At 42.2% G+C, this 24,585-nt stretch overlaps 1 protein-coding gene across 1 annotated transcript; it reads right to left on the minus strand.

Moving 5' to 3' along the window:
• Window positions 1–1,033: 1,033 nt before the first annotated feature.
• LOC124003127 (gastrula zinc finger protein XlCGF7.1-like) lies at window positions 1,034–21,082 on the minus strand. The gene is made up of 3 exons (XM_046311191.1): window positions 21,063–21,082; window positions 17,868–17,923; window positions 1,034–1,848 (listed from the first exon to the last, which is right to left on the minus strand). Exons 1-3 carry the CDS (start codon window positions 21,080–21,082, stop codon window positions 1,109–1,111), a joined length of 816 nt encoding a protein of 271 aa, XP_046167147.1. The 3' UTR covers window positions 1,034–1,108.
• Window positions 21,083–24,585: the final 3,503 nt, after the last annotated feature.

The raw sequence follows: 24,585 nt of genomic DNA on the forward strand, positions 1-24,585 counted from the left end.
AGTCACTCTGTGTAGATGTGACCAGACTAGTAAAGTCACTCTGTCAGATGTGACCAGACTAGTAAAGCCACTCTGTCAGATGTGACCAGACTAGTAAAGCCACTCTGATCAGATGTGACCAGACTACCAGACTAAAAGTCACTCTGTTAGATGTGACCAGACTAGTAAAGCCACTCTGTTAGATGTGACCAGACTAGTAAAGTCACTCTGTTAGATGTGACCAGACTAGTAAAGTCACTCTGTTAGATGTGACCACTCTGTCAGATGTGAAGACTAGTAAAGTCACTCTGTTAGATGTGACCAGACTAGTAAAGCCACTCTGTTAGATGTGACCAGACTATTAAAGACTCTGTTAGTAAAGTCACTCTGTTAGAAAGTCACTCTGTTAGATGACCAGACTAGTAAAGATGTGACCAGACTCACTGTTAGATGTGACCAGACTAGTAAAGTCACTCTGTTAGATGTGACCAGACTAGTAAAGCCACTCTGTTAGATGTGACCAGACTAGTAAAGTCACTCTGAGACAGTCACGCGCAGACAGGAAACACAGAATGACACGCGCAGACAGGAAACACAGAATGACACACGCAGACAGGAAACACAGAATGACACGCGCAGAGAGGAAACACAGAATGACACGCGCAGACAGGAAACACAGAGGTAGAAAATGACCATTTAATAACAGTGTGTATACATGGAAACTGACTCCATATTCTGCTCATGTTTTTTAAATAAAACATTTATATTTGAGTCCTGCTTTTGTACTCTTTTGATTTCATGTGACAAACAAAAACAGTCGCAAAAGCTTATAGTTTCCACCTGATTGGTTTGGTAGAAGACAAAAACGCTGGGCACGCTATGGGGCGTGGGACGTCCTCTACAATAATACGCCTGCTCTAAATTATTTCAGACCAGCAGGTGGCAATAGTGTACACTGTGTTGATCAAAGCATTGAGTAATGTACCTATTTTTGAAAATCTAAACGCTTGGCTTCCCCGTCTCTACTCCCCCTGTATGTGTTCTTTCATGGCTTTTCAGCAAGCTTCTCTGGGTAAAACCCTTCTCACACTGGGAGCATTGGAAAGGCTTCTCCCGTGTGTGTGTTATATTATGTTCTTTCAGGTGCCCTAGCCGGATAAATGACAATAATTTTCACACTGGGGGAAGTGATAAGGCTTCTTCCCTGTATGTGTTGTGTTCTTTCATGACCTTTCAGGCTCCCTATCTGGGTAAAACCTTTTCCACACTGAGAGCATTGGAAAGGCTTCTCCCCTGTGTGTGTTCTGTCGTGCTTTTTCAGGCTCCCCATCTGGGTAAAACCCTTTCCACACTGAGCGCATTGGAAAGGCTTTTCTACAGTGTGTGTTCTCTCATGTGATTTCAGAGTACCTGATTGGGCAAACGCCTTTCCACACTGAGAGCATTGGAAAGGCTTCTCTACAGAGTGTGTTCTCTCATGTGATTTCAAGGTACCTGATTGGGTAAAACTCTTACCACAGTGGGAGCAGAGATAGGGCTTCTCTCCAGTGTGTAGTCTTTTATGTTTTTCCAGTTGCCCTAACTGTGTAAAGCTCTTTCCACACTGGGAACAGTGGAAAGGCATCTCTACTGAGTGTGTTCTCTCGTGTTTTTTCAGGTTACTTGACATGGAGAATCTCTTTCCACACTGGGAGCAGTGGAAAGGCTTTTCTCCTGGGTGCCTCCGCTCATGTGATTTCAGATACCCTAAATGGGTAAAACTCTTTCCACACCGAGAGCAGTGATGTTGTTTCGCTGGTTTGGGCGTCTCTGGGTCTGGTTCCAATGAAGGACTCTTTTCGCTGTCAAAGTGAGAGTCTGGTCTCTCTCCTGTCAAAGACAAGAGTATTTTGTTAAATAGAGAGACCTGAATAAAACCTCCACATTTTTAATCTGTCTCCCTATGAGCTTTAATCCAGTCTCGATCCCTCATTATAAAATGGGTCGTTTGGATCGTGGATGCTGATTGATTGGTAGCTGTTAGTTATTCACAATAATCCACTGGTAATAGCTGTTAACAGTTCCATTTTAATTATACCTAAACATCCTCTGTAACCTGTAATAACCCGTAATAACCTGTGGGGCCGGTGTCTATATAACCTGTAATAACCTGTGGGGCCGGGGTCTATATAACCTGTAATAACCTGTGGGGCCGGTGTCTATATAACCTGTAATAACCTGTGGGGCCGGTGTCTATATAACCTGTAATAACCTGTGGGGCCGGTGTCTATATAACCTGTAATAACCTGTGGGGCCGGGGTCTATATAACCTGTAATAACCTGTAATAACCTGTGGGGCCGGTGTCTATATAACCTGTAATAACCTGTGGGGCCGGTGTCTATATAACCTGTAATAACCTGTGGGGCCGGCGTCTATATAACCTGTAATAACCTGTAATAACCTGTGGGGCCGGTGTCTATATAACCTGTAATAACCTGTGGGGCCGGTGTCTATATAACCTGTAATAACCTGTGGGGCCGGTGTCTATATAACCTGTAATAACCTGTGGGGCCAGTGTCTATATAACCTGTAATAACCTGTGGGGCCAGTGTCTATATAACCTGTAATAACCTGTGGGGCCGGGGTCTATATAACCTGTAATAACCTGTAATAACCTGTGGGGCCGGGGTCTATATAACCTGTAATAACCTGTAATAACCTGTGGGGCCGGTGTCTATATAACCTGTAATAACCTGTGGGGCCGGTGTCTATATAACCTGTAATAACCTGTGGGGCCGGGGTCTATATAACCTGTAATAACCTGTGGTGCCAGTGTCTATATAACCTGTAATAACCTGTGGGACCGGTGTCTATATAACCTGTAATAACCTGTGGGGCCGGTGTCTATATAACCTGTAATAACCTGTGGTGCCAGTGTCTATATAACCTGTAATAACCTGTGGGACCAGTGTCTATATAACCTGTAATAACCTGTGGGACCAGTGTCTATATAACCTGTAATAACCTGTGGCACCGGTGTCTATATAACCTGTAATAACCTGTGGTGCCAGTGTCTATATAACCTGTAATAACCTGTGGGACCGGTGTCCATAGATTTCACCCAAATGTCCTGAAATCAGACATGAGCTGGTGGTAATAATAGGTTATATGACGTGGTATCATAGAGATTTCAATCAGGTCAGTCTGTTTTCCCTTAGGTTTTTAGCTATAAGGATCCCCCCCACCACACACTCATGTAGCTTTAAAGGTTGGCTTTGGGCACACAAAAAAACAGTCAAACTCCACCTCTCAATTTTCTAACAGAAATAGGATGTGCCTTTGGTGGTTCAGCGATGTATCATTCTGGTCTTGCGCGCCGCGACCCACGGACCTAGTTTGTAAACTGAAGGGGTCTACAGACAAACACGCAAACAGGGCCGAAGGAGCTTAGCGCAGTGTTGCAATGTCGTTTTTCCTTACAAAAGGAGCTGCTTCTTGTAATACGCTTCGTCATTCAAAGCAGTTTTTTCTACCTGGAAATTGACACCCATCGTTCCTTGTGAAGATTGAGGGACGGTATTGAGAGAGTTTTGCAACGGAAGTCCCGCCCCTCTGTCAACATCACGTTTTTTTCCGGTATCCCTTCCGGTATCCCTTCAGGCGTAAACACAGATGGACGTTCTGCTACTTTGCTTCTACTACGTGATGACTTGCTTCTACTACGTGATGGACGTTCTGCTACTTTGCTTCTACTACGTGATGACGTTCTGCTACTTTGCTTCTACTACGTGATGGACGTTCTGCTACTTTGCTTCTGCTACGTGATGGACGTTCTGCTACTTTGCTTCTGCTACGTGATGACGTTCTGCTACTTTGCTTCTACTACGTGATGGACGTTCTGCTACTTTGCTTCTACTACGTGATGACATTCTGCTACTTTGCTTCTACTACGTGATGGACGTTCTGCTACTTTGCTTCTACTACGTGATGACGTTCTGCTACTTTGCTTCTACTACGTGATGGACGTTCTGCTTTTGCTTCTACTATAAATGATGGACGTTCTGCTACTTTGCTTCTGCTACGTGATGACGTTCTGCTACTTTGCTTCTACTACGTGATGGACGTTCTGCTACTTTGCTTCTGCTACGTGATGACGTTCTGCTACGTGCCAGTGGTGGGAAAAGTACCCAATTGTCAAACTTGAGTATAAGTCAAGATAACTTATTAATAAGTCGCCCAGTAAAATACTACTTGAGTAAAATATATACTTACGTATCAAAAGTAAATGTAATTTTAAAAATATACTTGTGTTTCAAAAGTAAAAATATAAATAATTTCACATTCCTAATATTATTATATTATTATATTATATTTAGCAAACCAGACAACAGGATGTTCATTTGTATTTGTTTTTATTTACGGATAGCCAGGGGCTAAATTCAACACTCAAACATCATTTACAAATGAAGCATTTTTATTTGTTTTTATTTACAGATAGCCAGGGGCTAAATTCAACACTCAGACATCATTTACAAATGAAGCATTTGTGTTTTGTGAGTCTGCCAGATAAGAGGCAGTAGGGATGACCAGGGATGTTCTCTTCTCTTGAATTGGAAAATGTTCCCGCTGCTAAGAAGCATTCATCATGTAACGAGGACTTTTGGGGAAAATGTTCCTGCTGTTAAGCATTCATCATGTAACAAGGACTTTTGGGGAAAATGTATGCAGTAAAAATGATATTTTTCTTTAGGAACGTAGTGGAGTAAAAAATCAATAGTAAAGTAAGGTACAGCCAATAAAACGACTTAAGTACAAATATGTTTCAAGTAGAAGACAACTCAGAAGACCTCTAGTGATGTTCTGACTGACATGATATCTACCTTCCATCCATCCATTCACCACCTCAGAAGACCTCTAGTGATGTTCTGACTGACATGTTATCTACCTTCCATTCCATTCACCACCTCAGAAGACCTCTAGTGATGTTCTAGTGATGTTCTGATGTTCTGTTTATCTTCCTTCCATCCATTCACCACCTCAGAAGACCTCTAGTGATGTTCTGACTGACATGTTATCTACCTTCCATTCACCCCCTCAGAAGACCTCTAGTGATGTTCTGACTGTTATCTACCTTCCATCCATCCATTCACCATCTCAGAAGACCTCTAGTGATGTTCTGACTGACAAGCTGTAAACCAAACAACTAAACCTCCTGAGGTTTTAAGGTCAGAATCAAGAAATACACACAATATTCATCCCTTTTATAATTTACATTTTATAATATCCAAATCATATCATGAACATGTAAGGTTTCTTACATGTATCCATCATATCAAAGTGTAGAATCAAAATAAAATACATTTTAAAATTGTAATCTGATTTTAGACATAATCCTGTCTCAGACACTAAAACAGGCCTCTATTCTAGAGAACGATTTAATATCAACAATATGATTTAATGTGGCATAAAACAGTCAAACATCAGTCGGAACACAGTGACTCATCAGAACACTGTGACTCATCAGAACACAGTGACTCATCAGAACACAGCCTGTCTATTCTATGATGTGATTTCAGGTCTTCTGTTTGGGAAAATGTATTTTTTATTTAACAACCTGATATTCATTACGCAATGGGAACATGGGTACAAACATCGCCAGAGTGTTTTCTCTTCTTATGTTTGCGCAGACTTCCTAAATGGAAAAAATCATTTCCACACAGGGAGCAATGGTAAGGTATCTCTCCTGTGTGTGTTCGCTCATGTGATTTTAGGTCATGTGATTGTGAAAATCTCTTTCTACAATGGGCACAGGGGTAAGGCTTTTCTCCTGTGTGTGTCCTCTCATGTGATTTTAGGTCCTGTGATCGTGAAAATCTCTTTCCACAATGGACACAGGGGTAAGGCTTTTCTCCTGTGTGTATTCTATTATGTTTGTTCAGGCTCCCTGACTGCGTAAAACTCTTGTCACATTGGGAGCAGTGGTATGGTTTCTCCCCTGTGTGTGTCCTCTCATGTGATTTTAGATCCTGTGATCCTGAAAATCTCTTTGGACAATAGGCACAGGGATAAGGCTTTTCTCCTGTGTGTATTCTATTATGTTTGTTCAGGCTCCCTAACTGGGTAAAACTCTTTTCACACTGGGTGCAGTGGTATGGTTTCTCTCCTGTGTGTGTCCTCTCATGTGATTTTAGTTGCTGCGATCGTAAAAATCTCTTTCCACACTGGGAACATTGGAAAGACTTTTCTCCTGAGTGTTTCCTTTCATGCTCTTTCAGGCTTCCTAACTGGGTAAAACTCTTTCCACACAAGGAGCAATGGTATGGTCTCTCCCCTGTGTGTGTCCTCTCGTGCTCCTTCAGCTTATCTGACGACCTAAAATTATTTCCACAATGGGAACAGTGGTAAGGCTTTTCTCCTGTGTGTATTCTATTATGTTTGTTCAGGCTCCATAACTGGGTAAAACTCTTTCCACACTGGGAGCAGAGAAAAGGTTTCTCCCTTGTGTGTGTCCTCTGATGTATTTTAAGATACCGTGACAACTTAAAACTCTTATTACACTGGGAGCAGGCGAGTCGTCTCACTGGTTTGGGAGTCTCTGGGTCTGGTTCCCCTGAAGCACTCTTACTGCTGTCAGAGTGAGAGTCTGGTCTCTCTCCTGCCAAAGACAGAGTATTTGGTTAAACAGAGAGACCTGAATAAAACCTCCACATGATAAAACTGTCTTCCTATGAGGTTTTAATCTAGACTTATTATAAACCGTACATTTGGATCTTTGATGCCGATTGGTTAATAGCCGTTAGTTAGTCCCAATACTACCCGGGTAATGGCTGTTAACAGTTCCATTTGAATCATTCCTACACATCCACTGTCCCACAGCCCAGCCAGGAAATGTATCAACTCATCTCCACTGTCCCACAGCCCAGCCAGGCCATTTATAAACTAATCTCCACTGTCCCACAGCCCTCCCAGGTAATTCATCAACTGTATCTCCACTGTCCCACAGCCCAGCCAGGCAATTCATAAACTAATCTCCACTGTCCCACAGCCCAGCCAGGCAATTCATAAACTAATCTCCACTGTCCCACAGCCCTCCCAGGCAATTCATAAACTAATCTCCACTGTCCCACAGCCCAGACAGGAAATTATCTCCACTGGGAAAAAAGCATCTAGACATTATTACCCCATGCTGCTAGTCAAATATTTGGTTTGTAACAGAAGGGACTTGTTCAAACCCTTTGCTATCCGCCTCTCTGCATTCTCCATTTTGTATTTAAAAGAAAATACGTATTGAATTTATTCTGGGGATTTATTATTCAATAGAAATGTATGGAAAGTATGTATAGAACGTATTCTGGGGATTCATTAGTCAATAGAAATGTATGGAAAATAATGTATTTATTCAAATGTAATCTCCCTTTACCTGCTATAATGACAGCTAGTGACCAATTGTTGGGTTGTTAACTAGAATGGTACATAAGGGGTTAAGATGGGGCTAGAATGGTACATAAGGGGTTAAGATGGGGCTAGAATGGTACATACAGGGTTAAGATGGGGCTAGAATGGTACATGGGGGGTTAAAATGGGGCTAGAGTGGTACATGAGGGGTTACGATGGGGCTAGAATGGTACATAAGGGTTAAGATGGGGCTAGAATGGTACATGATGGGTTAAAATGGGGCTAGAATGGTACATGAGGGGTTAAAATGGGGCTAGAATGGTACATAAGGGGTTAAGTTAATTACCAGGACATGTAAAAAACCTTATTCCGTGTTCCGGCTGTGCACCAGTCAAGCAAGCCCCCCAGGAAACAACTAAATGTAAAAGCCTTATTCTATGTTCCGGCTGTGCACCAGTCAAGTAAGCCCCCGGGGAAACAACTAAATGTAAAAGCCTTATTCTATGTTCCGGCTGTGCACCAGTCAAGCAAGCCCCCCGGGAAACAACTAAATGTAAAAACCTTATTCTGTGTTCCGGCTGTGCACCAGTCAAGTAAGCCCCCCGGGAAACAACTAAATGTAAAAACCTTATTCTGTGTTCCGGCTGTGCACCAGTCAAGTAAGCCCCCCGGGAAACAACTAAATGTAAAAACCTTATTCTATGTTCCGGCTGTGCAGCAGTCAAGTAAGCCCTCGGGGAAACAACTAAATGTAAAAGCCTTATTCTATGTTCCGGCTGTGCACCAGTCAAGTAAGCCCCCCGGGAAACAACTAAATGTAAAAACCTTATTCTATGTTCCGGCTGTGCACCAGTCAAGCAAGCCCCCCGGGAAACAACTAAATGTAAAAGCCTTATTCTGTGTTCCGGCTGTGCACCAGTCAAGCAAGCCCCCGGGGAAACAACTAAATGTAAAAGCCTTATTCTATGTTCCGGCTGTGCACCAGTCAAGTAAGCCCCCGGGAAACAACTAAATGTAAAAGCCTTATTCTATGTTCCGGCTGTGCACCAGTCAAGTAAGCCCCCGGGAAACAACTAAATGTAAAAGCCTTATTCTATGTTCCGGCTGTGCACCAGTCAAGTAAGCCCCCGGGGAAACAACTAAATGTAAAAGCCTTATTCTATGTTCCGGCTGTGCACCAGTCAAGTAAGCCCCCGGGGAAACAACTAAATGTAAAAGCCTTATTCTATGTTCCGGCTGTGCACCAGTCAAGTAAGCCCCCGGGAAACAACTAAATGTTTGCATCTCAGAAGTCGTTTTCACATAACGTTATACTATATATTGTCTGAACTCAGAATCAAATACACTTCACAAAAAAAATAACATAGTAGCTGTGGCAGAAGAAATATTTTGAAAGGGTGAATATTTCTGCATTTATCAGGTAAAACTGACTTCAGATGTGTTCATGTAAACGTGATTGTTAGAGCAGGAAATGCAAACTTGTAATGTATTTGAGTTTTTTTTTAAATGCTTCTAAAGTGAGTTATTTCCACTTTTAAATTTCATATTTGATTTGCACTAATGAAAACTGTATCAACCCCGACACAAATGTCCATTAATAATAATTAAAATTTCCTGTTGCTGCAGGATTATTTTTATTATTATTATTATTATTATTATTATTATTATTATACTGGTAACCCCTGTAACCCCTTTATTATTTTTACTGCTGTAGCAAACTGGTTCAAATTAAGCTCCTACATCTGTACTGGGGGATAATCCTGAACACACGCGGCCAACGTTAAAATTACCACTAACGGAGATGTTAACATGAACATTTTTTGTATCAGAAAGATATTTTGGGATACAAATTTAGATTAATTTTGATGCCGACTAACCAACCCTCATTAAGCGGTTAACAAAAAAAAAATCAAACAGAAAATATGTGACTACTATCAGAGATCTGTATATTATGACAAGATTCTCAAGTCTTTGCCCTAACAATGGGAGTTGTCCCAACGGCGAAGGCAGCCGACACGTTCAGGTCCAAAATAAGTCGATAAAAACGCATTGGGCATATTTTGACGAGAGTGAAGCCTCTCGCTTCACTTCTTCCTCTCTGATGCTATTGTGACGGAAAATGTTGTTTGTGCTTTTCTAATAACCAATGTATGTGTTCATGTAAGTGACTGATTGAACGAATCCTCACTATCAGTGTCAGTATCAGCAATTTGGCAATACGCTCAGACCCTTGTTTTGAGAACGAAAGGGATATCTCAGTTTCAAGGTCTCAGCTTGGAGAGAAGAAGTCTCGTGGGGTATTGGTCTGTCACATGCATGAACCAAACGTTAATAATGAATAAACTGTGAATGATGAATAAGCTAAATCATGCAAATATAACTTGTTAGCAGTTTATAAGAGATCTAACAGGACTGCCCCGGAGGAGCTCCCTGCAGACCGGCACTTTATTTATTTCAGTATGACTGTGATCTCTCCAGCTTGGTGTTAATAAACAATGATTCATTTCAGTTTGACTGTAATTTTGGCCCATTCCTCTATGCAGATCTCCTCTAGAGCAGTGATGTTTTGGGGCTGTTGCTGGGCTACACGGACTTTCAACTCCCTCCAAAGATTTTCTATGGGGTTGAGATCTGGAGACTGGCTAGGCCACTCCAGGACCTTGAAATGCTTCTTACGAAGCCACTCCTTCGTTGCCCGGGCGGTGTGTTTGGGATCATTGTCATGCTGAAAGACCCAGCCACGTTTTATCTTCAATGCCCTTGCTGATGGAAGGAGGTTTTCACTCAAAATCTCACGATACATGGCCCCATTCATTCTTTCCTTTACACGGATCAGTCGTCCTGGTCCCTTTGCAGAAAACAGCCCCAAAGCATGATGTTTCCACCCCCATGCTTCACAGTAGGTATGGTGTTCTTTGGATGCAACTCGGCAATTCTTTGTCCTCCAAACACGACGAATTGAGTTTTTACCAAAAAGTTACATTTTGGTTTCATCTGACCATATGATAATTCTCCCAATCCTCTTCTGGATCATCCAAATGCTCTCTAGCAAACTTCAGACGGGCCTGGACATGTACTGGCTTAAGCAGGGGGACACGTCTGGCACTGCAGGATTTGAGTCCCTGGCGGCGTAGTGTGTTACTGATGGTAGGCTATGTTACTTTGGTCCCAGCTCTCTGCAGGTCATTCACTAGGTCCCCCGTGTGGTTCTGGGATTTTTCCTCACCGTTCTTGTGATCTTTTGACCCCACGGGGTGAGATCTTGCGTGGAGTCCCAGATCGAGGGAGATTATCAGTGGTCTTGCATGTCTTCCATTTCCTAATAATTGCTCCCACAGTTGATTTCTTCAAACCAAGCTGCTTACCTATTGCAGTTCCAGTCTTCCCAGCCTGGTGCAGGTCTACAAATTGGTTTCTGGTGTCCTCCTTTGACAACTCTTTGGTCTTGGCCATAGTGGAGTTTGGAGTGTGACTGTTTGAGGTTGTGGACAGGTGCCATTAATACAGGTAACGAGTGGAGGACAGAGGTTGAAGAAGTTACAGGTCTGTGAGAGCCAGAAATCTTGCTTGTTTGTAGGTGACCAAATACTTATTTTCCACCATAATTTGCAAATAAATTCATTTTAATACAGGTAACGAGTGGAGGACAGAGGAGCCTCTTAAAGAAGAAGTTACAGGTCTGTGAGAGCCAGAAATCTTGCTTGTTTGTAGGTGACCAAATACTTATTTTCCACCATAATTTGCAAATAAATTCATTAAAAATCCTACAATGTGATTTTCTGGATTTTTTCTTCTCATTTTGTCTGTCATAGTTGAAGTGAACCTATGATGAAAATTACAGGCCTCTCTCATCTTTTTAAGTGGGAGAACCTGCACAATTGGTGGCTGACTAAATACTTTTTTTGCCCCACTGTATATCTCCATACTGCCATTCATTTGTATGGGTTACTATCTATATATATCTCCATACTGCCATTCATTTGTATGGGTTACTATCTATATATATCTCCATACTGCCATTCATTTGTATGGGTTAATATCTATATATATCTCCATACTGCCATTCATTTGTATGGGTTACCTTCAGATGAATGTTTAATATCTATATATACCTCCATACTGCCATTCATTTGTATGGGTTAATATCTATATATACCTCCATACTGCCATTCATTTGTATGGGTTAATATCTATATATACCTCCATACTGCCATTCATTTGTATGGGTTAATATCTATATATACCTCCATACTGCCATTCATTTGTATGGGTTAATATCTATATATATCTCCATACTGCCATTCATTTGTATGGGTTACCCTCCATACTGCCATTCATTTGTATGGGTTAAGGTTTAATATCTCCATATCTATATATTTCTCCATACTGCCATTCATTTCTATGGGTTAATATCTATATATATCCTCCATACTGCCATTCATTTGTATGGGTTACCTCCAGGTTTAATATCTATATATATCTCCATACTGCCATTCATTTCTATGGGTTAATATCTATATATATCTCCATACTGCCATTCATTTCTATGGGTTACCTCCAGGTTTAATATCTATATATATCTCCATACTGCCATTCATTTCTATGGGTTACCTCCAGGTTTCATTTCTATATATACCTCCATACTGCCATTCATTTGTATGGGTTACCTCCAGGTTTAATATCTATATCTATATATATCTCCATACTGCCATTCATTTCTATGGGTTACCTCCAGGTTTAATATCTATATATATCTCCATACTGCCATTCATTTCTATGGGTTACCTCCAGATGAAGGTTTAATATCTATATATATCTCCATACTGCCATTCATTGTATATGGGTTACCTCCATAGCCATTCATTTGTTTAATATCTATATATACCTCCATACTGCCATTCATTTCTATGGGTTACCTCCAGGTTTAATATCTATATCTATATATATCTCCATACTGCCATTCATTTATATGGGTTACCTCCATACTGCCATTCATTTGTATGGGTTAATATCTATATATACCTCCATACTGCCATTCATTTCTATGGGTTAATATCTATATATATATCTCCATACTGCCATTCATTTGTATGGGTTACCTCCATACTGCCATTCATTTCTATGGGTTAATATCTATATATATCTCCATACTGCCATTCATTTCTATGGGTTAATATCTATATATATCTCCATACTGCCATTCATTTCTATGGGTTACCTCCAGATGAAGGTTTAATATCTATATATATCTCCATACTGCCATTCACTTGTATGGGTTACCTCCAGGTTTAATATCTATATCTATATATATCTCCATACTGCCATTCATTTCTATGGGTTACCTCCAGGTTTAATATCTATATATATCTCCATACTGCCATTCATTTCTATGGGTTACCTCCAGATGAAGGGGTCGTAGAGCAAAACGGAAGGGAAAAAAAGAGAAAAGAGTCTCCCTTTTCCATTGAAAAGGTCATTGTAGTTTTGAAGGCCACACCGTTCGGAAGCTACAGACGTTTTAATGAGAAGATCTATTTTCAGGATGTCTTGTTTTTACGTTGCTGCTACTGTTTATTATCTATGCATAGTCATTTTACCCCTACCTACATGTCCATATTACCTCAATTACCTCGACTAACCTGTATCCCCAGACTCTGTACTGGTACCCCCTGTATATAGCCTCCACATTGACTCTGTACTGGTACCTCCTGTATATAGCCTCCACATTGACTCTGTAATGTAACACCCTGTATATAGTCTCCACATTGACTCTGTAATGTAACACCCTAGCCTCCACATTGACTCTGTAATGTAACACCCTGTATATAGTCTCCACATTGACTCTGTACTGGTACCTCCTGTATATAGCCTCCACATTGACTCTGTACTGGTACCCCAACTCCTGTATATAGCCTCCACATTGACTCTGTAATGTAACACCCTGTATATAGTCTCCACATTGACTCTGTAATGTAACACCCTGTATATAGTCTCCACATTGACTCTGTAATGTAACACCCTGTATATAGTCTCCACATTGACTCTGTAATGTAACACCCTGTATATAGTCTCCACATTGACTCTGTAATGTAACACCCTGTATATAGTCTCCACATTGACTCTGTAACGTAACACCCTGTATATAGTCTCCACATTGACTCTGTAATGTAACACCCTGTATATAGTCTCCACATTAACTCTGTACTGGTACCCCTGTATATAGCCTCCACATTGACTCTGTACTGGTACCCCTGTATATAGCCTCCACATTGACTCTGTACTGGTACCCCCTGTATATAGCCTCCACATTGACTCTGTACTGGTACCCCTGTATATAGCCTCCACATTGACTCTGTACTGGTACCCCCTGTATATAGCCTCCACATTGACTCTGTACTGGTACCCCCTGTATATAGCCTCCACATTGACTCTGTACTGGTACCCCTGTATATAGCCTCCACTATGACTCTCTGTCGGTACCCCTGTATATAGCCTCCACATTGACTCTGTACTGGTACCCCTGTATATAGCCTCCACATTGACTCTGTACTGGTACTTCCTGTATACAGCCTCCACATTAACTCTGTACTGGTACCCCTGTATATAGCCTCCACATTGACTCTGTACTAGTACCCCTGTATATAGCCTCCACATTGACTCTGTACTGGTACCTCCTGTATATAACCTCCACATTGACTCTGTACTGGTACCTCCTGTATATAGCCTCCACATTGACTCTGTACTGGTACCCCTGTATATAGCCTCCACATTGACTCTGTACTGGTATCTCCCTGTATATAGCCTCCACATTGACTCTGTACTGGTACCCCTGTATATAGCCTCCACATTGACTCTGTAATGTAACACCCTGTATATAGCCTCCACATTGACTCTGTAATGTAACACCCTGTATATAGCCTCCACATTGACTCTGTAATGTAACACCCTGTATATAGTCTCCACATTGACTCTGTAACGTAACACCCTGTATATAGCCTCCACATTGACTCTGTACTGGTACCCCCTGTATATAGCCTCCGCATTGACTCTGTACTGGTACCCCTGTATATAGCCTCCACATTGACTCTGTACTGGTACCCCTGTATATAGCCTCCACATGACTCTCTGTTGGTACCCCCTGTATATAGCCTCCACATTGACTCTGTACTGGTACCCCCTGTATATAGCCTCCACATTGACTCTGTACTAGTACCCCCTGTATATAGCCTCCACATTGACTCTGTAATGTAACACCCTGTATATAGTCTCCACATTGACTCTGTAACGTAACACCCTGTATATAGTCCTCACATTGACTCTGTAATGTAACACCCTGTATATAGTCTCCACATTGACTCTGAACCGGTACCCCCTGTATATAGTCTCCACATTGACTCTGTAACGTATCACCCTGTATATAGTCTCCACATTAACTCTGTACTGGTACCCCCTGTATATAGCCTCCACATTGACTCTGTACTGGTACCCCCTGTATATAGCCTCCGCATTGACTCTGTACTGGTACCCCCTGTATATAGCCTCCACATTGACTCTGTAATGTAACACCCTGTATATAGTCTCCACATTGACTCTGTAATGTAACACCCTGTATATAGTCTCCACATTGACTCTGTAACGTGACACCCTGTATATAGTCTCCACATTGACTCTGTAACGTAACACCCTGTATATAGTCTCCACATTGACTCTGTAATGTAACACCCTGTATATAGTCTCCACATTAACTCTGTACTGGTACCCCCTGTATATAGCCTCCACATTGACTCTGTACTGTATACCCACATTGACTCTGTATGTATAGCCTCCACATTGACTCTGTACTGGTACCCCTGTATATAGCCTCCACATTAACTCTGTACTGGTACCCCTGTATATAGCCTCCACATTGACTCTGTACTGGTACCCCTGTATATAGCCTCCACATTGACTCTGTAATGTAACACCCTGTATATAGCCTCCACATTGACTCTGTACTGGTACCCCTGTATATAGCCTCCACATTGACTCTGTAATGTAACACCCTGTATATAGCCTCCACATTGACTCTGTACTGGTACCCCCTGTATATAGCCTCCACATTGACTCTGTACTGGTACCCCTGTATATAGTCTCCACATTGTCTCTGTACTGGTACCCCTGTATATAGCCTCCACATTGACTCTGTACTGGTACCCCCTGTATATAGCCTCCACATTGACTCTGTACCACCCTGTATATAGCCTCCACATTGACTCTGTACCCCCCCTGTATATAGCCTCCACATTGACTCTGTACTGGTACCCCTGTATATAGCCTCCACATTGACTCTGTACCAGTACCCCTGTATATAGCCTCCACATTGTCTCTGTACTGGTAACCCCTGTATATAGCCTCCACATTGACTCTGTACTGGTACCCCCCCTGTATATAGCCTCCACGTTGACTACTGTAACTGTACCTCCACATTGACTCTGTACCCCCCTGTATATAGCCTCCACATTGACTCTGTAACGTAGCACCCTGTATAGCAGCGTAGCTCTAGTGGTTAGAGCGTCCACACTGGACTAGTAACCAGAAGGTTGTATATAGCCTCATTACTAACCTGTACCCCCTGTATATTCAAACCACCGAGCTGACAAGGTACAAATCCTCCACACTGACTCTGTTCTGCCCCACATGAACAGGCAGTTAACCCACATTCCTAGGTACCCCCTGTATAAAATAAGAATATGTTCTTAACCTCCACTTGTCCTGGTTAAATAAAGATTAAATATAGCCTCCACATTGACTCTGTAACGTAACACCCTGTATATAGCCTCCACATTGACTCTGTAATTGACTCTAACGACTCTGTAACACCCCCTGTATATAGCCTCCACATTGACTCTGTACCGGTACCCCCTGTATATAGCCTCCACATTGTCTCTGTACTGGTACCCCCTGTATATAGCCTCCACATTGACTCTGTACTGGTACCTTCTGTATATAGTCTCCACATTGACTCTGTACTGGTACCTCCTGTATATAGCCTCCACATTGACTCTGTACTGGTACCTTCTGTATATAGCCTCCACATTGACTCTGTAGCCTCGTTACCCCCTGATATTTTATTGTTGCTCTTTTATTTATTTTTTACTTTAGTTTATTTAGTCAATAAAATTTTCTGCCCCTGAACTTAACCTATTTTCAAACTGAATTGTTGGTTAATAAGGGCTTGTAATCATTTCACTTTGAGTTCTACTACACCTGTTGTATTCAGCATTTCACTGTAAGGTCTACTACACCTGTTGTATTCATCATTTCACTGTAAGGTCTACTACACCTCTGTTGTATTCAGCATTTCACTGTAAGGTCTACTATTGACTCTGTTGTATTCAGCATTTCACTGTAACTCTACTACACCTGTTGTATTCAACATTTCACTGTAAGATCTACTACACCTGTTGTATTGGTATTTCCCTGTAAGGTCTACCTGTACACCTGTTGTATTCATCATTTCACTGTAAGGTCTACCTGATACCTTATTGTTGTATTCATCATTTCACTGTAAGGTCTACCTACACCTGTTGTATTCATCATTTCCCTGTAAGGTCTACCTACACCTGTTGTATTCATCATTTCACTGTAAGGTCTACCTACACCTGTTGTATTCGGCGCACGTGATAAATAACATGTGATTTGTAGCTCGGCCATCTTCCACAGCAGTTGAGGAAGGCCAACATCGGCAGATGAGGTGGATTGAGACTCAGCCCAACATCGGCAGATGAGGTGGATTGAGCCTCAGCCCAACATCGGCAGATGAGGTGGATTGAGCCTCAGCCCAACATCGGCAGATGAGGTGGATTGAGACTCAGCCCAACATCGGCAGATGAGGTGGATTGAGCCTCAGCCCCAACATCGGCAGATGAGGTGGATTGAGCCTCAGCCCCAACATCGGCAGATGAGGTGGATTGAGACTCGGCCCAACATCGGCAGATGAGGTGGATTGAGACTCGGCCCATCATCGGCAGATGAGGTGGATTGAGACTCGGCCCAACATCGGATGAGATGAAGAGGTGGATTGAGACTCGGCCCATGTTGCGTGACGGATTCTGATGGGGATTCTTTATTATTATGTTACTTAGATTGATGGGTCAAAATACTATTAAGGATTTTAAATAACCTCTGTGGTATTTTTTTTTAAATACATTTCATCCAGATCAAAATTATCCTTCATTGTCTTGATTCTGTCCTCTTCATCATTTGAAGTCAGACTTGAGATGATTTTCGCTCATCTCTTTCTGAGCAAAGCACTACAGAAAGAGATATTCACGTTTACAAATGTTGTGAAAAATCTAACAGGAAGCATTTGATCCATTAATGTTTTGTTGGCCGTCCCCGTCCCCTTGTAGCTTTAACGATTCCTACAGTACAGAACTATTAAAGTGTAGAACTTCAGTAAATGCCCCTTTAAAACCACACATCGGTTCAACAACGGCATAGTTTGTACCCCTGTGTTTAAGATATTACTCACTGTTGTTAATCAGATCTCCTGTCTCCTCCTCCTCTTCTTCTTCCAATGTGACAGTAATCTCCCCCTCCTCCTCATCTTCCTCTTCTTCTTTTACTGTAACGTCCTCCTCTTTCTCATCCTCCTCCTCTTTCACTCTGAACGAGTCTTCCTCTTCTTTCACTGAAACGTCTTTCTCTTCTTCTTTCACTGTAACAGCCTCAACCTCTGATTCTTGTTTTACTGTGACATCCTCTTCTTCCTTCTCCTCTTTCACGACAATGTTCAGCCCCAGAGTTTCTTTCTCCGTCCAGCAGACCTCCTCTTTAGAAGTGGGGGAGTCGTTTAGTGAACTCATGGTTGGGATGTTAGCTAGATAGCTAGTTAGCATTAGTGACTAGACGAGCACTACTACTAATTTACTCAGCCAGTTAGCTAACAACAACGTAAATATTATATTAAATTGGGTAACTAACTAGTAGATATGACAAGTGTGTTTAAAACACCGTGGCTAATATACACCGAAAGCGTTTAAAGAGCTTGAATGTTTTCGCTTATGATGGCTAAAAGCTACGGAGGTGAATAACTCGACGTTGTTGTAGAAGCGTCCCGTCCATTAGATTATACGTCACACTGGCAGCATTGCCTGAAAAAAAGGCACATCGCCATCTGCTGGGTGGGAGGGTAACAGTCAAGGGAAATGTTTATTTTATTTTAAGACAAAAAGTAGGTTTTCATTTATTTCATTATATATATATAAGCAGTCCAAACTGCTCCTACACGGTGTAACAGTACATCATGTAGATGTATATAATGAACAGACTAGGCTGCTCCTACATGGTGTAACAATACATCATGTAGATGTATATAATGAACAGACTTGGCCTATACTGCTCCTACATGGTGTAACAATACATCATGTAGATGTATATAATGAACAGACTAGGTCTATACTGCTCCTGCATGGTGTAACAATACATCATGTAGATGTAGAGTTGAAGTCGGAAGTTTACATACACCTTAGCCAAATACATTTATACTAAATTTTTCAAAATTCCTGACATTTAATCCTAGTAAAAATCCCTGTATTGGGTCAGTTAGGATCAACACATTATTTTAAGAATGTGAAATGTCAGAATAATAGTAGAGATAATTATTTATTTCAGCTTTTATTTCTTTCATCACATTCCCAGTGGGTCAGAAGTTTACATTACACTTAATTAGTATTTGGTAGCATTGCCTTTAAATTGTTTAACTTGGGTCAAACATTTCGGGTAGCCTTCCATAGGCTTCCCACAATAAGTTGGGTGAATTTTGACCCATTCCTCCTAACAGAGGTCGTGTAAGTAAGTCAGGTTTGTAAGGCCTCCTTGCTCGCACACGCTTTTTCAGTTCTGCCAACAAATGTTCTATGGGATTGAGGTCAGGTCTTTGTGATGGCCTCTCCAGTACCTTGACTTTGTTGTCCTTAAGCCATTTTGCAACAACTTTGAAAGTATGCTTGGGGTCATTGTCCATTTGGAAGACCCATTTGAGACCAATCTTTAACTTCCTGACTGATGTCTTGAGATGTTGCTTTAATATATCCACAAAATGTTCCTGCCTCATGATGCCATCTATTTTGTGAAGTGCACCAGTCCCTCCTACAGCAAAGCACCCCCACAACATGATACTGCCAACCCCGTGCTTCATGGTTGGGATAGAGTAAAACGTCAATATGGGACTCGATATAGGACTCGTTTTACTGTGGAAATATACTTTTGTACCGGTTTCCTCCAGCATCTTCACAACGTCCTTTGCTGTTGTTCAGGGATTGATTTCCACTTATCGCACCAAAGTACAGTAATCAGTAATCTCTAGGAGACAGAACACATCTCTTTCCTGAGCGGTATGACGGCTGCGTGGTCCCATGGTGTTTATACTTGCGTACTATTGTTTGTACAGATGAACGTGGTACCTTCAGGCGTTTGGAAATTGCTCCCAAGGATGAACCAGACTTGTGAACATCTACAATTTTTTTCTGATGTCTTGGCTGATTTCTTTTGAGAGTCACTGAGTTTGAAGGTAGGCCTTGAAATACATCCACAGGTACACCTCCAATTGACACAAGCTTCTGAAGCCATGACATAATTTGGAATTTTTCAAGCTGTTTAAATGCACAGTCAACTTTGTGTCTGACCCACTGGAATTGTAATACAGTGAATTATAAGTGAAATAATATGTCGGGAAACAATTGTAAAAAATGACTTGTGTCACAAAGTAGATGTCCTAACCGACCTCCCAAAACTATAGTTTGTTAAACAATACATTTGTGGAGTGGTTGAAAAATGAGTTTCAATGACTCCAACCTAAGTGTATGTAAACTTCCAACTTCAGCTGTAGATTCGACCCATTTCAAATAAGCAAATATGCTTTCCAAACATGCCAGAAGGCAATCTAAAACAATGTAGTTAGAAGCTCTGATTGGGCGCTATCAACTAGTGTCTGTCTCTTCTTCAAATCACAAGCAGTTTCCTTTACACACTTTGATGAATACTTTGCCATCCTCTGGGAATATATTACATATTGTTGTATTAGGTTTTCACCCAAATACATTCAATTCAAAGCTGAGTGATGTCGAGGCATAAATGTTGTTAGGTCCCGTGTACATTTATGAATGCATCTGCAACATACAGTATGTTGTATCATATTACCTTGGTCTACCTTTATAAATGTTAGGTCCAGTGTAGATTTATGAATGAAGCATGGTGGTGGCAGCATCATACTGTGGGGGTGTTAATTATGTCATATCATATTACCTTGGTCTACCTTTATAAATGTTAGGTCCAGTGTACATTTATGAATGAAGCATGGTGGTGGCAGCATCATGCTGTGGGGGTGTTAATTATGTCATATCATATTACCTTGGTCTACCTTTATAAATGTTAGGTCCAGTGTACATTTATGAATGAAGCATGGTGGTGGCAGCATCGTGCTGTGGGGGTGTTAATTATGTCATATCATATTACCTTGGTCTACCTTTATAAATGTTAGGTCCAGTGTACATTTATGAATGAAGCATGGTGTGGTGCAGCATCATACTGTGGGGGTGTTAATTATGTCATATCATATTACCTTGGTCTACCTTTATAAATGTTAGGTCCAGTGTAGATTTATGAATGAAGCATGGTGGTGGCAGCATCATGCTGTGGGGGTTTTAATTATGTCATATCATATTACCTTGGTCTACCTTTATACATGTTTGGTCCAGTGTAGATTTATGAATGAAGCATGGTGGTGGCAGCATCATGCTGTGGGGGTTTTAATGATGTCATATCATATTACCTTGGTCTACCTTTATAAATGTTAGGTCCAGTGTAGATTTATGAATGAAGCATGGTGGTGGCAGCATCATGCTGTGGGGGTGTTCATTATGTCATATCATATTACCTTGGTCTACCTTTATAAATGTTTGGTCCAGTGTACCTGTAACAGGTCAGATCATATTACCTAGGTCAAAGGTCACATCTGGAGGAAACCCTGGCACCATCCCTATGGGGAAGCATGGTGGTGGCAGCATCATGCTGAGGGGTGTTAATCAGCAGCAGGTACTGGGAGACTAGTCAGGATCGAAGTAAAGATGAACGGCGCAAAGTACAGAGAGATCCTTGATGAAAACCTGCTCCAGAGCGCTCAGGACCTCAGACTGCGCTACATCCACAATAACATCTGCTAAACACGTGTATGTGACCAATTACATTTGATTTGATTTGAAAGTGCCGAGTAAAGGGTCTGAATACTCATGTAAATGTAATAAATTAGCAAACATTTCCAAAAGCCTGTTGTTGCGATGTCATTATGATATGGAGTGTAGATTGATGAGGGGAAAAAACAATTGAATACATCTTTGAATAAGGCTGTAACGTAACAACATGTGGAAAGAGTGAAAGGGTCTGAATACTTTCCGAAGGCCCTGTATTTAACATTATTAATGTGAACAGTGATTCCATGTGTAACAGTATAATTTTAAACCGTCCCCTCGCCAATACCCGGGCGCGAACCAGGGACCTTCTGCACACATCGACAACAGTCACCCTCGAAGCATCGTTACCCATCGCTCCACAAAAGCCACGGCCCTTGCAGAGCAAAAGGGGAACCACTACTTCAAGGTCTCAGAGCAAGTGACGTAACCGATTGAAACGCTATTTAGCGCACACCGCTAACTAAGCTAGCCGTTTCACATCCGTTACACATGTCCATGTAAATAGAAAGGCAGCAGCCTCTAAGGTGCAGGGTGGAGGAACCGGGTGGTTGTCGGCCAGTATATGTATGTATACAACATGTCTCCGATCCATTGGCCTAAATAGCGACCTGTCAAATCAATATGTGCTTTGATGTATGACACTACGTACCAAAAACAGGACAGGTCAAAGGAAAATGGACAATATGGAATGAAGGCGTCCTACTGTTCGGCAGTTTCACTCCGTGGACTAAATTGTCATGATAATCAGTGTTTTCAAGTTTGTATTGGTACATTTTGGACGAGCTGATCCTAGCTATGTTTTTCCTTTTTTTTGCGAACAGGTTCAAGATAACGACTTATGAACTTGGGGAATGGATCTTCAGAGCTTAAATACCCCCCAAAACCGTCTTAAGTCTTTGTCAGGATCTGAGGGGCATTACTATGAAGCAAGCTAGATCTACTCAGGGTTACTGTATAAAGCTATCAAGCTTCAGTTAGCTTCACATTCTAGCTCAGGCTATATCCGTATTATGATGGTGGATATTGATAGTGCACTCGCTGCTTACTCAAGCCTGTCACGCCCTGATCTGTTTTACCTGTCCTTGTCTCCACCCCCCTCCAGGTGTCGCCCATCTTCTCAATTATCCCCTGTGTATTTATACCTGTGTTCTCTGTCTGTTTGTTGCCAGTTCCTCTTGTTGTTTCCCAGCCTCTTTCCTCGTCCTCCTGGTTTTTGACCTTTGCCTGTCCTGATCCTGTAACCTCCTACCTGACCTCTCTGCCTGCCGTCCTGTAACCTCCTACCTGACCTCTCTGCCTGTCCTGAACCTCCTGATCCTGTAACCTCCTGCCCGCCGTCCTGACCTAACCTGACCTCCTCTCTGCCTGCCGTCCTGTACCCTCCTACCTGACCTCTCTGCCTGCCGTCCTGTAACCTCCTACCTGACCTCTCTGCCTGCCGTCCTGTAACCTCCTACCTGACCTCTCTGCCTGCCGTCCTGTAACCTCCTACCTGACCTCCTACTGCCTGCCGTCCTGTGACCTCCTACCTGATTCCTCTCTGCCTGCCGTCCTGTACCTTTGCTCCACCTCTTGATTACTGAACACTGCCTGACCTTTGCTGACCCTGCCCGTCTCTGAGCCTGTACCTTTGCTCCACCTCTTGCTGAACTCTACCCTGAATTACCTTTGCTCCACCTCTTGACCTCTGCCTGTCCCTGGAGCCAGCCAGCCTGCCTGCCTTGACCTGTCTTTGCCTGCCCCTGTCGCTCCACCTCTTGATTACTGAACTCTGCCTGTCCTGACAGTGTCCTACCTTTGACATTACTGAACTCTGCCTGTCCCTGAGCCAGCCAGCCTGCCGTCTTACCTTTGATTCCTGAACTCTGATAAAGCCTGTTATAGTTTGCTCCACCTCTTGATTACTGAACTCTGTGATAGTGCACCCGTCCTGTACCTTTGCTTATTCAAGCCTGTTCTAGCCAGGCTTGATTACTGAACTCTGCCTGTCCCTATGTCGCACATGGCTAGTGGAACACCTGACAGACAATGCCTTGACCCATCAATCCTCAAGCCAGCCAGCCAGCCTGCCTGGAGGAGTCACCCTTACCAAAAGGTATTGCAGTAAGAGTGTATTATAACTGCAGTATGCAGCAAATAATGCATCCAAAATAACCACAATCCATGGTGGACTGTATTGCAGTAAGAGTACTGCAGTTTCCAAACTGGACTGTAATTACTGCTTTCTGTTTTTGTCAGGGCAGAATCACATATTTAATTTGTGCTGAAATCCAAATGAAGGAATAGTTATCTTGCAAACTCAGCAGGCTGGTGTGAAGTAGGCATCTCTATTTTATTACATTATTACTTGTCATTAATGTGATCTTTGGTGTGCTTTATCAATGCACAAGCACCTTTTTCACCACTCCTATCGATAAAATAGTTATTTATTCATACTCTAGTTTTACTGTGTGTGAAAACATGTAATGTGATCAGTATTTTAATGTTTAAAAAATGAACACAATTTGATTTATTAATTATTTATATCAATCTTCCTCAAATTAAATGGGACAATGACGCAATCTTTGCGAGAGGGACTTATTTTCATTGGCCCTCAACTCGCAGCTCAGACACGTGATTCAGGATAAGTGGAGTTAGTCCTGAGTTAGCCTGCCCCAGACCAGGTTAGTCCCGAGTTAGCCTGCCCCAGACCAGGTTAGTCCCGAGTTAGCCTGCCCCAGACCAGGTTAGTCCCGAGTTAGCCTGCCCCAGACCAGGTTAGTCCCGAGTTAGCCTGCCCCAGACCAGGTTAGTCCTGAGTTAGCCTGCCCCAGACCAGGTTAGTCCTGAGTTAGCCTGCCCCAGACCAGGTTAGTCCTGAGTTAGCCTGCCCCAGACCAGGTTAGTCCTGAGTTAGCCAGCCCCAGACCAGGTTAGTCCTGAGTTAGCCTGCCCCAGACCAGGTTAGTCCTGAGTTAGCCTGCCCCAGACCAGGTTAGTCCTGAGTTAGCCCGCCCCAGA

This window comes from Oncorhynchus gorbuscha, linkage group LG18 (assembly GCF_021184085.1).
Source record: "Oncorhynchus gorbuscha isolate QuinsamMale2020 ecotype Even-year linkage group LG18, OgorEven_v1.0, whole genome shotgun sequence".
Classification (NCBI taxonomy): Eukaryota; Metazoa; Chordata; class Actinopteri; order Salmoniformes; family Salmonidae; genus Oncorhynchus; species Oncorhynchus gorbuscha.